The sequence below is a fragment of the Micropterus salmoides genome, unplaced genomic scaffold, assembly GCF_014851395.1.
Source record: "Micropterus salmoides isolate LMB-PRFRI ecotype aquatic unplaced genomic scaffold, ASM1485139v1 Ms_hic_scaffold_19, whole genome shotgun sequence".
Lineage (NCBI taxonomy): Eukaryota > Metazoa > Chordata > Actinopteri > Centrarchiformes > Centrarchidae > Micropterus > Micropterus salmoides.
Window position 1 is genome coordinate 891,913 of NW_024041039.1, and position 12,776 is coordinate 904,688.

The 12,776-nt window shown below is 43.3% G+C and overlaps 1 protein-coding gene across 1 annotated transcript; it reads left to right on the top strand.

Moving 5' to 3' along the window:
* The first annotated feature begins 4,364 nt into the window (after positions 1-4,364).
* On the top strand, positions 4,365-12,253 carry clec14a (C-type lectin domain containing 14A). The gene is made up of 2 exons (XM_038729108.1): positions 4,365-4,536; positions 10,283-12,253. The coding sequence occupies exon 2, from the start codon at positions 10,321-10,323 to the stop codon at positions 11,641-11,643; it is 1,323 nt and encodes a 440-aa protein (XP_038585036.1). The 5' UTR covers positions 4,365-4,536; positions 10,283-10,320; the 3' UTR covers positions 11,644-12,253.
* Positions 12,254-12,776: the final 523 nt, after the last annotated feature.

The following is a 12,776-nucleotide window of genomic DNA, read 5'->3' on the forward strand; positions in this document are numbered from 1 at the left end:
TTACTGACTCTTCCACTGTCTTTACCGACTGTCCTCCTGTCTTTATTGACGCTTCCACTGTCTTTACCGACTGTCCTCCTGTCTTTATTGACGCTTCCACTGTCTTTACCGACTGTCCTCCTGTCTTTATTGACGCTTCTACTGTCTTTACTGACTGTCCTCCTGTCTTTACTGACTCTTCCACTGTCCTTACTGACTCTTCCACTGTCTTTACTGACTCTTCCACTGTCCTTACTGACTGTCCTCCTGTCTTTATTGACTGTCCTACTGTCTTTACTGACTCTTCCACTGTCTTTACCGACTGTCCTCCTGTCTTTATTGACGCTTCCACTGTCTTTACCGACTGTCCTCCTGTCTTTACTGCCACTTCCACTGTCTGTACTGACTGTCCTCCTGTCTTTACTGCCACTTCCACTGTCTGTACTGACTGTCCTCCTGTCTTTATTGATGCTTCCACTGTCTTTATTGACTGTCCTTCTGTCTTTACTGACGGTCCTCCTGTCTTTACTGACTGTCCTACTGTCTTTACTGACTGTCCTCCTGTCTTTACTGACTGTCCTACGGTCTTTACTGAAACTTTCACTGTCTTTACTGACTGTCCTCCTGTCTTTACTGCCTCTTCCACTGTCTTTACTGACACTCCCACTGTCTTTACTGCCGCTTCCACTGTCTTTACTGACACTTCCACTGTCTTTACTGACTGTCCTGCTGTCTTTACTGACTGTCCTCCTGTCTTTACTGCCACTTCCACTGTCTTTAATGACTGTCCTCCTGTCTTCACTGCCGCTTCCACTGTCTTTACTGACTGTCCTCCTGTCTTTACTGACACTTCCACTGTCTTTACTGACTCTTCCACTGTCTTTACTGACTGTCCTCCTGTCTTTATTGACGCTTCCACTGTCTTTACTGACTCTTCCACTGTCTTTACTGACTGTCCTCCTGTCTTTACTGACACTTCCACTGTCTTTATTGACTGTCCTCCTGTCTTTACTGACTGTCCTACTGTCTTTACTGACGCTTCCACTGTCTTTACTGACTGTCCTCCTGTCTTTACTGACGCTTCCACTGTCTTTACTGACTGTCCTCCTGTCTTTATTGACGCTTCCACTGTCTTTACTGACTCTTCCACTGTCTTTACTGACTGTCCTCCTGTCTTTACTGACGCTTCCACTGTCTTTATTGACTGTCCTACTGTCTTTACTGACTCTTCCACTGTCCTTACTGACTCTTCCACTGTCTTTACTGACTCTTCCACTGTCCTTACTGACTGTCCTCCTGTCTTTATTGACTGTCCTACTGTCTTTACTGACTGTCCTACTGTCTTTACTGACTCTTCCACTGTCTTTACTGACTCTTCCACTGTCCTTACTGACTGTCCTCCTGTCTTTGACTGTCCTACTGTCTTTACTGACTCTTCCACTGTCTTTACTGACTGTCCTCCTGTCTTTATCGACGCTTCCACTGTCTTTACTGACTGTCCTCCTGTCTTTACTGAAACTTTCACTGTCTTTACTGACTGTCCTCCTGTCTTTACTGCCTCTTCCACTGTCTTTACTGACACTTCCACTGTCTTTACTGACTGTCCTCCTGTCTTTACTGCCTCTTCCACTGTCTTTAGTGACACTTCCACTGTCTTTACTGACACTTCCACTGTCTTTAGTGACTGTCCTGTTTTTACTGACGCTTCCACTGTCTTTACTGACTGTCCTCCTGTCTTTACTGAAACTTTCACTGTCTTTACTGACTGTCCTCCTGTCTTTACTGACGCTTCTACTGTCTTTACTGTTTAACACAGAAACCTGCCTCCAGGTTTTATCACTGTTGCCATGAAGACAAACTAAATAAAACGTTTAAGTCTGAACACGACCCCATCTGCTCATCAGGTGACCTCCTGTGGGTTCGGGGCCACAGGTTGAGTAAGATAGTATTTGTATTCATGGATCCACAGGAAGTCGTTTTCTCCTCGTTGGAGCAGCAGGACCCCTGACCAATAATCAATAGTCTGTTTATCACATCGGAGGTGTGCGTGAGCTCACCTGAGCGTCACCTGATCAACGACATCATCCAGACGTCCTCAGCTGAGCCGGCAGAGGAGCATCATCGTTCAGCGCCTCACCTGCTGCAGGTGGACAGGTGACACCACAGAAGAAGAGAGACCCTGAAGAAGCTGCTTGGATCAATATGAAATGTGCCAGTGAATCACCTGAATGAACCGCAAACCAGTCAGCGATTCATCCAATCAGTGAAGCAGTTGCGCGTCGGACGTCACATGTCACGTCACGTGATTTTTTTGGCACCTGAGCAAGCTCTGAAGCCGAGATTCAGCGGGATTGTAGTTCAGCGTTTGAAGCGCGTATCGAAGCTGCAGTGTCGCACTGACATCACTATGTTGAAGGCAGCCAGTACCAGGTGGCTGATAGTATATACTGGTAGTAGAAGGGATTTTACTGGTAATACTGGCTTTATTGGTACTATACTAGTATTACCTGTACTATTACTGCTTGTGTTTTGTAAAGTCTTGTAATTTTAAGATACTAGTCTTAGTAATACTGGTCATACTGTGTACAGGTGTTAGTACTGGTTGTACTGGTTGTACTGATGATGGACTAACTGGTTCTTCTCAGTGATGTCATAATGAGCTTTAAAAAAGGACCAATCAGGAGCAGGTGTTCCATAAATACCTTCAAAATAAAAGCCTCTGATCTTTTAATTTCAGATAAATCTGATGAAGATTAACACACACACACACACACACAATCATCTTACCCATCGCAGCGTTACCATGGCAACAGTGGTCCAATAGACATAGCTCCGCCCCCTCCATGACCTTCGACTTCCTGCCATTCTTCACACACTTCCTCCAGGAAGCATCTGGGTCGTTTCCACTATTTGTTCAATACAATGCTGCTGTGTGTGTGTGTTACTGTGTGTGTGTGTGTGTGTGTGTGTGTGTAATGTGTGTGTTAATGTGTGTGTGTTTTAATGTGTGTGTGTGTTACTGTGTGTGTGTGTGTTTTAATGTGTGTGTGTTTTAATGTCTGTGTGTGTTACTGTGTGTGTGTGTGTGTGTGTTAATGTGTGTGTGTGTTACTGTTAATGTGTGTGTTTGTTAATGTGTGTGTTAATGTGTGTGTGTTTAATGTGTGTGTGTTACTGTGTGTGTGTGTGTTTTAATGTGTGTGTGTTTTAATGTCTGTGTGTGTTACTGTGTGTGTGTGTGTTAATGTGTGTGTGTGTTTGTTAATGTGTGTGTTAATGTGTGTGTGTTTTAATGTGTGTGTGTGTTACTGTGTGTGTGTGTGTGTGTTAATGTGTGTGTTAATGTGTGTGTGTGTTACTGTGTGTGTGTTTGTTAATGTGTGTTAATGTGTGTGTGTTTTAATGTGTGTGTGTTACTGTGTGTGTGTGTGTGTGTAATGTGTGTGTGTGTTACTGTTAATGTGTGTGTTTGTTAATGTGTGTGTTAATGTGTGTGTGTTCAGTAGCAGGTTCATTAATCACACACTTCCTGTCAGACTGATCAAAGTGTTTCACACCCGACAAAATCTGTGAAATCAAAGAAGAAGAAATCAGTTAGACAAGTCGCTCACAGTCAAACAATAACCTGGATTACCAGGACCTCCTCCAGGACCTCCTCCAGGACTCCTGGAGCCTTCTCAGGGACCGCCAGTCATCAGGAGGAACGCCTAGAAACAATAAAAACATGAATCAGCTTCATTTTCCCACTTCCTGTTTGTTAGGAAATGTCGTGTTCATGAAGTTAAACGGGTTCTTCGTACCTTTTCAAGGAACCCTGACACTTCTTCAAGGACCTCTGGGAGCTTTTCAAGGCATATGAAACCTCCTCAAGGACTAGAACTAGTGAATGAACCTGAAATTTGGAAATCTGATCTTTTAACTCTTCTGAACCAAACTCCATTCAGAAATGACCCACTTTAAAACTCTTTTTATTTACTTTGTTTGTTTTCTCAGGACACGTCTGTTGGTGTTTTAATATTTAACACCAGTTATCAATAGATGTGTTCCTCCAGCAGGCATCAGGCTGTGAATCTCGTAAATCTGATAAAGGTGATTTCGTTCTCTAACTCTGACCGAACTGACCTTTACCTCTTCCTCTCATCCAATCAGAGGGCAGATACTTCAGTCTCTCTGTGCACGATCAATAACGTTTGTCTCACTGTGAAAATGATGAAAGTCAGACTGAGATTTGGTTCAAACATCAAACTGGTTTCAGAGTCTCCACTCTGAGGTTAGTTTCTTGTCTCTCTCTCGGGGTGAAACAGCTCGCCATATCAAGACACAACACACTTCCTGTCCAGGCGAGCAGGGTGGGGGGGGGCTGGACGAGGGGGGGGTGAGGCTGTCAGCCGGTCTGTCAGTAGAGCTACTGTGGAGGAGAAACCAGCACAAACTGGGAGAGACTCTGGAAGAAAAGGAGAATATGTGGAAAAGGGAGAAACAGTAAAAACCAGAAGAGAAGAAGAAGCTGAGGCGACAGCGAGGAAAAAGGAGGACGAGCTGAGCCTCAGTCGGACGGTAAGAAAGTCAGATTTGTGTCTTTTTGAATGTAAACGAGAGAATTAAAATGATAAAGATCCATCAGACATCCTGAGAGGGAAGCTTCCTTCTTCCTTTGATCACAACACTAAATATTTTTACTCTCAGAGCTGTTTTAGATTCTTAAAACATAAAACCTGTCAGAATAAAAGTTGATTTCCACTGAACAGAGTTTGATTTAGTTTCTGTGTTTGCCACTGAGATAACGAGAGATCAGAAAGAAAGAAACTTCAGAAAGTGAACAGTTTCCTGTTGGATGATGAAAGCAGGTGGAAGAGTTTATTTTTACAGACACACGTTCACCAAAGAAAAAAAAGAGACAACTTATCTCATAATTATGAGCAAAGATCTGGATTTAATCTGCTTTTATTTCTTCTCTGTATGAGACACAGACACGGCATTAATATTAGTCTGTTACACTGCTCTACCATGCAGATTTCAAAATAAAAGTGCTGGTGAACATAACTTCATATTCAGTAGGTATGGCAGAAATGAAAGTGAAATGAAATAAATAAATAAGGATCTAAAAAATGTCTCGTATTTTCACTGAACCTTCTCTGAATTCACAGATCAATCTTTTCTTTTACTTGGCTGGTTTGGGATTTGGCTTTTTCTTTTCAGTCTATAGCAACTCACCTTTTACAAAAACAGCAGGGGAAAAGAACAAAACACAAAATCTAAGGTAACGGGCGGTTCTGCTGAGCACAGCCTGCTTCATTTAGTTAAACACACCTGAAATGAATCAGAAAGACACTGAAATGGCCTCTCTGCTCTCTGCAGTCTGTTCTTATAGAAATAATGACGATAACGTGATGGTTTTAACAACACCTATTACGAGTAGATCAAACGGCACACAGGTCGGCCAGCAGAACAAAAGCTTAACCAACTTAAATTGTCTGATTTCCTCTGTAGTGGAAAAACAAAACAATAGCAGGTGAGGCGTGGCGAGCCGCCGTAGGAGAATTATATCCAATTTACACAACCTCTCCCACAGTCTGCTCCAGTAATCCAGAGGTCCCAACATATAATCCACCAAAAACTGTTATTCCTTGGCTCCTGCAGAGCCCACTCAGACCGCTTCACCTATTGCACCTCCGCCACGATCCTTTAAAACCTAACAATAATAAAATAACATGATAGGATATCTGATATAACATACAGGTTTAATGTAGCATGTTCACACCATCTGTACATGAAGGGAGTACTGGTGACTGTCACGAGCAGTTTTGTACCAGATCTTCAGTTTCTCTCCTGGAACAGCTTCACGTCTCAGAACCAGAACAGACTGACGACTTTCAGGAGAAAGTTCTGTGTTTCTGGCCGTTTTGAGCCCCTGATGGAACCTGATGCTCCAGATACTCAACTAGTCTGAAGAAGACGATTTTATATCTTCTTTAATCAGCACAACAGTTTTTACTGCGCTAACATGAGTGTAAAGGGCTTTTTAACGATTACTTGGTGTAATAAATGAAACTCAGGTTAGCAAACCCAACGTGAGCACAGGCCTCTGTAAATATTCTATTACAAACCAGCACACTGTCCACGCTGGGTCTCTGATCAATCTGATGTTATAAACAAGTACATATCAGAGTGACTTTTGAACACAGCGTTTGCATGCGTGTATCCATTTTGAAAATGAGACGGCTCTGGGCATCAATATCTCCCTGAAGGACAACGAGTCACATTAACCTGAATTCAGTGGAAATATAATAATATTTCTTTAGATACTCGTAAAATCTTAATCTTTCATTTCTGCACACCTAGTGGATATTACATTATGTTCACCAGAAGCTCACTTTTATTTTGAAATCTGCTGTGACACAATGTTACCGTAATGCCTAGAGAATACGCGCATCGCAAAACAGGGAGCTGGCTTGTTCTGATCGACAGTGATGAGACAAAAATTGAGCTTTATGGTCTAAACTCCACTCGCCGTGTTTGGAAGGAGGAGGATGAGTACAACCCCAAGAACACCATCCCAACCGTGAAGCATGGAGGTGGAAACATCATTCTTTGGGGATGCTTTTCTGCAAAGGGGACGGGACGACTGCACCGTAGTGAGGGGAGGATGGATGGGGCCATGTATCGCGAGATCTTGTCCGACAACCTCCTTCCCTCAGTAGGAGCATTGAAGATGGGTCGTGGCTGGGTCTCCCAGCATGACGACGACCCGAAACACACAGCCAGGGCGGCTAAGGAGCGGCTCCGTAAGAAGCATCTCAAGGTCCTGGAGTGGCCTAGCCAGTCTCCAGACCTGAACCCAATAGAAGATCTTTGGAGGGAGCTGAAAGTCCGTATTGCCCAGCGACACCCCGGAAACCTGAAGGATCTGGAGAAGGTCTGAATGGAGGAGTGGAATCCATCCATTGTCAACCGATTATCCTGTGTTCAGGGTCGCGGGGACCCGACCTTCAAAATTTAACATTGTAAAATCTTTGCTAAAGCTTGGTGTCACAAACTTACCATCATTAAAGAACTAAAGAATAAATTGAATTAATTACAGTAAAGCAGTAAATTAGTATCACAGTGAACAGCATTATAAATTACCTTCAACAGCATGCAGCAAAATAAGAGTGAGTTCCAAAATTTAACTTTGTAAAATCTTTGCTAAAGCTTTGTGTCACAAACTTACCATCATTATCACTCCAAAGCTGTAGCTCAGTCTGTGTCTCTTCTTCTCTGTCCTCTCTCTTTCTGGTGTAGCATAGGCTGTGCAGGGTGAAGTGAGGAATGTGCTCCTCCCCCCGCACCTCCTTCCCTCCCAAAAATATTCAGGGCCACTTTATTGAGAATTTACAGTTTTACCTGTTATTCAGAAATAACTTGGATGCATGCACAAATATCAAGGATTGCAGTATTAGCAGCAAAAGGTACTTTATCCAGGGTTCAATTATATAAAATGTCTTATTACACTAGTGCAGTCATTTAAACTTTCTCTTAGGGGAATTAGGGGAATTCAGGTTTGTCTGTGGTGCTTGGTCATTTTTATGACCTTTGTGGAATGGTGAAGTATCTTTATCTTATTTTGTATTTGCTCTTCATAATTATAAATTAGGACTAAAATGCTCAGCAGCATGATCCTATTTTTTATTGTTTTTTGTAAGTAATCACTAAAACAGGTTTATCAACTTTTACTAAACCTTTGGAATAATTCTGTCCCAAATATTGTGAAATTAAATTGTCCAGTTATTACGACCACAGGATTTTTATCAATTTTGCAATGTACTTGTTTCCTCAGTCTAAATTTTATAGGATTGCACTTTATTTATTGACTGCATTACAGAAACGTCCATTGTTGGCTGGCACGTAATGACACGGAGTTCCCTCTTAGTTCCTTCCTAGCTAGCATGGAGCGACACTCCAGCATGGATGAATAAAAGAATGGGGTATTTCTATTAAGAGAATATTGTAATCTAAACTATATATTTCATTTTTAGTTACACTTACAAAATAAGGACAATTCTTATGTAGCAAAAAAACCAAAACTACAAGTGTTAACAGCAAATAATTAATAAATAACTCTAAATGTAGTCTTTCAGTAACATATAGACTATGTCCCTCATTCTAAACTAACTTACTCATAACTAAGTCAGTAGTCACACTAACAGGCCTCCTCTTTCCCTTTAGTAAAGAAAGCTAGAATTATAAAAAAATATGATAATTTACAACTTAATTAACTGGAAACTTCAAGAGCTAAAGTTTGATCCTTCTACTGAGAACCAGCTGCCTTTTGCTAATTAGGGTTTATTAGACTATTACAGAGGTCATGAAATCCAGAACCCTTCCCTTGGGGATGAAGTGTTCAAATGCTAGTTAACTACTTTGTTGACATAGCAGGACAGTAGTTTTCTGTTGATGAAAATAAAACAGAAGGTTAGGATTAGAAGGGAGAAGGGAAATGAAAACAATTGCAAAGCACTGCAACAGTCTAGATAAATATCGACCATAAATATTACACCAAAAAAAATGTAAAGATACAATAAAAACAACTAAACTAAAAATATGTATGGAGGAGGTCAAAATCCCTGCTGCAGTGTGTGCAAACCTGGTCAAGAACTACAGGAAACGTCTGATCTCTGTAACTGCAAACAAAGGTTTCTGTACCAAATATTAAATTCTGCTTTTCTGATGTATCAAATACTTCTGTCATGCAATAAAATGCTAATTAATTAATATAAACAGGTGCAGATAATACAGGTAATGAGTGGAGAACAGGAGGACTTCTTAAAGGAGGACTAACAGGTCTCTGAGAGCCGGAATTCTTACTGGTTGGTAGGTGATCAAATACTTCTGTCATACAGTAAAATGCAAATTCATTATTTGAAAATCATACAATGTGATTTTCTGGATTTTTGTTTTAGTTTCCGTCTCTCACAGTTGAAGTGAACCTATGATAAAAATTACAGACCTCTACATGCTCTGTAAGTAGGAAAACCTGCAAAATCAGCAGTGTATCAAATACTTGTTCTCCCCACTGTGTGTTCGACATTGACACACTAATATTAATATTATCCACATTCAGTACCAACAGTGTTTCTCAGTGTCTCACACAGAGAAGGAAATAAAAGCAGATTAAACCTTTCCTGAAGTGTCGGCCATGACAGACACTACTGGCTTCCTTAACCTTTCTCATAATTACAAGATCAGGTAACGAAAAGTCCTAACAAGAGTCTTTCTTGGAAAGAAACAAATTCAAAGTAGATTGTTAGCCAAGGGGAAAAATGTTGATGATCACTTTTCCCAGACAACACGATCCAGGCCTGCACAGCTGTGTCACTTTACACTTTACACTACATTCATACATCTTTAGAATATTGGGCCTGTCGCTGTATGTTTTATACTATTTATTTAGCGGAGATGCATCTGTTGGCAGTGTGCATCAGTTGTGTTTCATTCAGAGGACGATTGAAACGGCGGTATAATAATCCCGTTTCATTGGCCAGCTGCCCTGTCACATGTGTGAACGCACGGGTCGACTATCCGAACAGTGAGTTCACGCCTCTGCAGCGTGAGAGTGAAGAGAGAAACATGAAGGTGAGTCGCTCAGGGCGACGAAGCAGCGGGGATCAGAAACCTGTTTTTACATCTTTAAGAAAATCGAATTTGAAATTGTTATCGCAAGATTCATGATCAATATCGCGGCGTCAGATTTAGTCATTATCATGTGACCCGTGACTGAGTTTTCAGTGGCGTTGATTTCAGTCTTCATACGGTTCATTATGTCTTTAACTCCACTGAAAATATACTTGTGGATTTTATAGTGCGTCCAATAGATCCGGCTGGGCTGAACGGCGTCCCGCTGGATAGCACGGTGGCATCGCTGCAGGTTCGAACCCCAGGTCGTCCCGGATGTTCTGTGTGTTTGCGTGTTCCGCTGCTCCCTAAGGGAAGCGTTAAATGCAGAGAATGAATGGTGGCGATGGAGCAGTGGATAAAACACATGCCTTTGAAATGGGTCCAGGTTCAACTCCCCACTGTGACCCGTCCACCAGCGTGTCCCTGAGCGAGACTCTTAACCCCTCGTTGCTCATAAAGAGCAGCTGTAAGTCTCTTTGGATAAAAGCGTCAGCGAAATGAATAAATTTAATGGTGATCGGAGCAGATCAGGAGAACAACGTCCCCTTTCAACCATCTGACCTTTACTGTTGCTGATGTTCTACCTTTCCTTGTGGAGAACCTAAAAACAGTTTGATGCCAACAGAAACAAACTTTTCTGTTTTCACAGACGAACATCATCATCAGGAGGGGGAGGAGTCAGAGAGGATGGCGTCTCAGTTCTGCTGGATTCACCTTTGGATCCTCATCCAGCTGTTCAGGAACATCTCGGCTGACCCGGGTTCACCGCGCTACACCGTCCACTTCAACCAGGTTAACTACGACCAGGCCATGCAGGCCTGTTTCCCCGGCGTCCTCACCACGTTCGCCACCGAGCAGGAGGTCGCACACGTCCTCGGGCTCATCGCCAAGTCAGTGGCACCTCTGAAGCAGAGCAACTTCACCCTCTGGGTCGGGCTGAGGAAGGTCAAGGACGAGTGTGTCGTCCCCGAGCTGCCACTCAGAGGGTTCAAGTGGACGGACGGCAGCGAGGAGTCGGAGGTGAGCCGCTGGACGAAGGAGCCAGAGGAAACCTGCACCTCGGTCCTCTGTGCGGCGCTGAACGGGGACTTAGGCGGGTCGACGGTGACCAGGTGGAGTCTGAGCCCTGTCACCTGTAGGAAGGGTTACGGGTTCATCTGCAAGCTGAGGACAGGAGGGACACCTGAGCCCGCTGTTAAACCTGCTACACCAGAACCAGCGACACCTGGACCTCAACCTGCTACTAAAGGACCAGCGACACCTGGACCTCAACCTGCTACACCAGAACCAGCGACACCTGGACTTCAACCTGCTACTAAAGGACCAGCGACACCTGGACCTCAACCTGCTTCACCAGAACCAGCAACACCAGATACTGACCTGAAGTCTACAACTGGACCTAAACTGCAGGGACCTGACCCTGATCCTAAAGCAGTACCAGGGTTGGACCCGTGTCAGCCCCCCGTCATCCCTCGTGCCCGTTCCCTCATTCCGGACCCCAACGACAGCCGCCGGATCCAGGTGCAGTGCTGGTTCCCCTTCCAACTGGACCTGTCCTGCTCGGGCCGTCCTGCTGTGTGGCGGCTCCTGGACGGGTCCCCCGCCAACTTCTCCGCCATCTGCCAGCCGTGTGAGGCCGGTTTCCAGAAAGACCCTTCAGGAGACTGCGAGGACGTGGACGAGTGCCGCGGCGGCGCCCGCTGCAGGCACGGCTGCCTGAACACCGAGGGCTCCTACAGGTGCGTTTGCTCCAACCAGAGTGGGGAACACCACGACGAGGACTCGTGCGCAGACATGGCGCCAAATGGCGACAGCAGCTTGATGACGGGTATCCTGATCCCGGCGCTGGTTGCCGTGGCGGCGCTGGTGCTGCTGGTGGTGGTCATCGCGGTGACGGTGAAATGCTGCCTGATGAGGAGGTCGAAGAAACGCGCCATGAAGAAGGCGGAGAAGATGGCGATGAGGAGCAAGGATTCCTTTGAAACAGCCAATGAGAAGGTAGCAACATGAGAGCTGTGATTGGTCGAAGGCATTTCACCGCAGTGACATCATCAACGCCAACATTTACAGTTTGGTTCACAGGAAGTAGAAAAGTTCATTTTTCAGTTTAAAGAGTTTTTATATTTTTGCTTTTTCACTGATGCCAGAAACTCACCCGGAATCCTCTCACCTCATTGGCTGATTTAAGATCACCTGAGCACAGTGCATGTCATGGTGATCCCTGCGCTCTGTCTGACAGGCAGCAGACTGACTGACACATTTACAAGTTTATATTTACTCCATGTTACTAAATATATTCTGCTGTTTTCATTGGTTCATTAACGTCAGTTTCACATTTAGAAAACGATTTACATTAATCCGTTATTGATCAGTTCTTATTTAGTTTGTTTGCTGTGATGATAAATAACAGGAAACATTTTAAAGTCTCTGAATTTTGTTTTTTAATGAATCGAAATTAATTATTTATAATAAGATTAGAAAAGTATTAGAATGATTAGCATATTTAATGATCATTTTAAATCAACACATTGTTTTTTAAAGCATGTAAAGTTTTCTTTTATAAGTAAACAAAGACAAACTTGTTTTTCAGCTGCAGAATAAAACGCAGTGTTTGAACGTTTCTGTGTCTTTTATTCTGAAACTTTAACTTTTTAAAGGGAGAATCCTTTATGATCATGTCAACGTTTCCACTGATCAGTAAAGAGTTTTTCAATAACGTTTCACAGATTTCAGTTTGAATGTGCGTCGTTCATTAGTGTTGCTGGGCAAAACTCCACCCGGCCAAAAGTATGTGGACGGCCTCCCATCACCCACACAGGGCTGGTGCGCTCAGCCGTCCACATACTTTTGGCCGGTCGGGGTTTGTGTTGGACAGGAAATGGCCGCTGCGTGTTTACTACCCGGTTTCCTGTTTCCTGTTGTTCTGACAGGAAATGACACGATGAAGGTCACGTGACTGATCAGCTGGACAGATTAGAGACTTTTTACTGATGTTTTATTTTCACAATCATGTTTTACTCTGAAACTTTTCTTGTTAGATTTATTATTTATTTCCTTTTTATTTTCTGTCACTGACTAAAGTTTTCAGTCCAACGTTTCATCAGCAGTATAATAATTATAATGATATAATACGCAGTATAATA

Coding starts and splice junctions, on each gene's coding strand:
- clec14a (XM_038729108.1), top strand. CDS start 10,321: ATGGCGTCTCAGTTCTGCTGGATTCACCTTTGGATCCTCATCCAGCTG.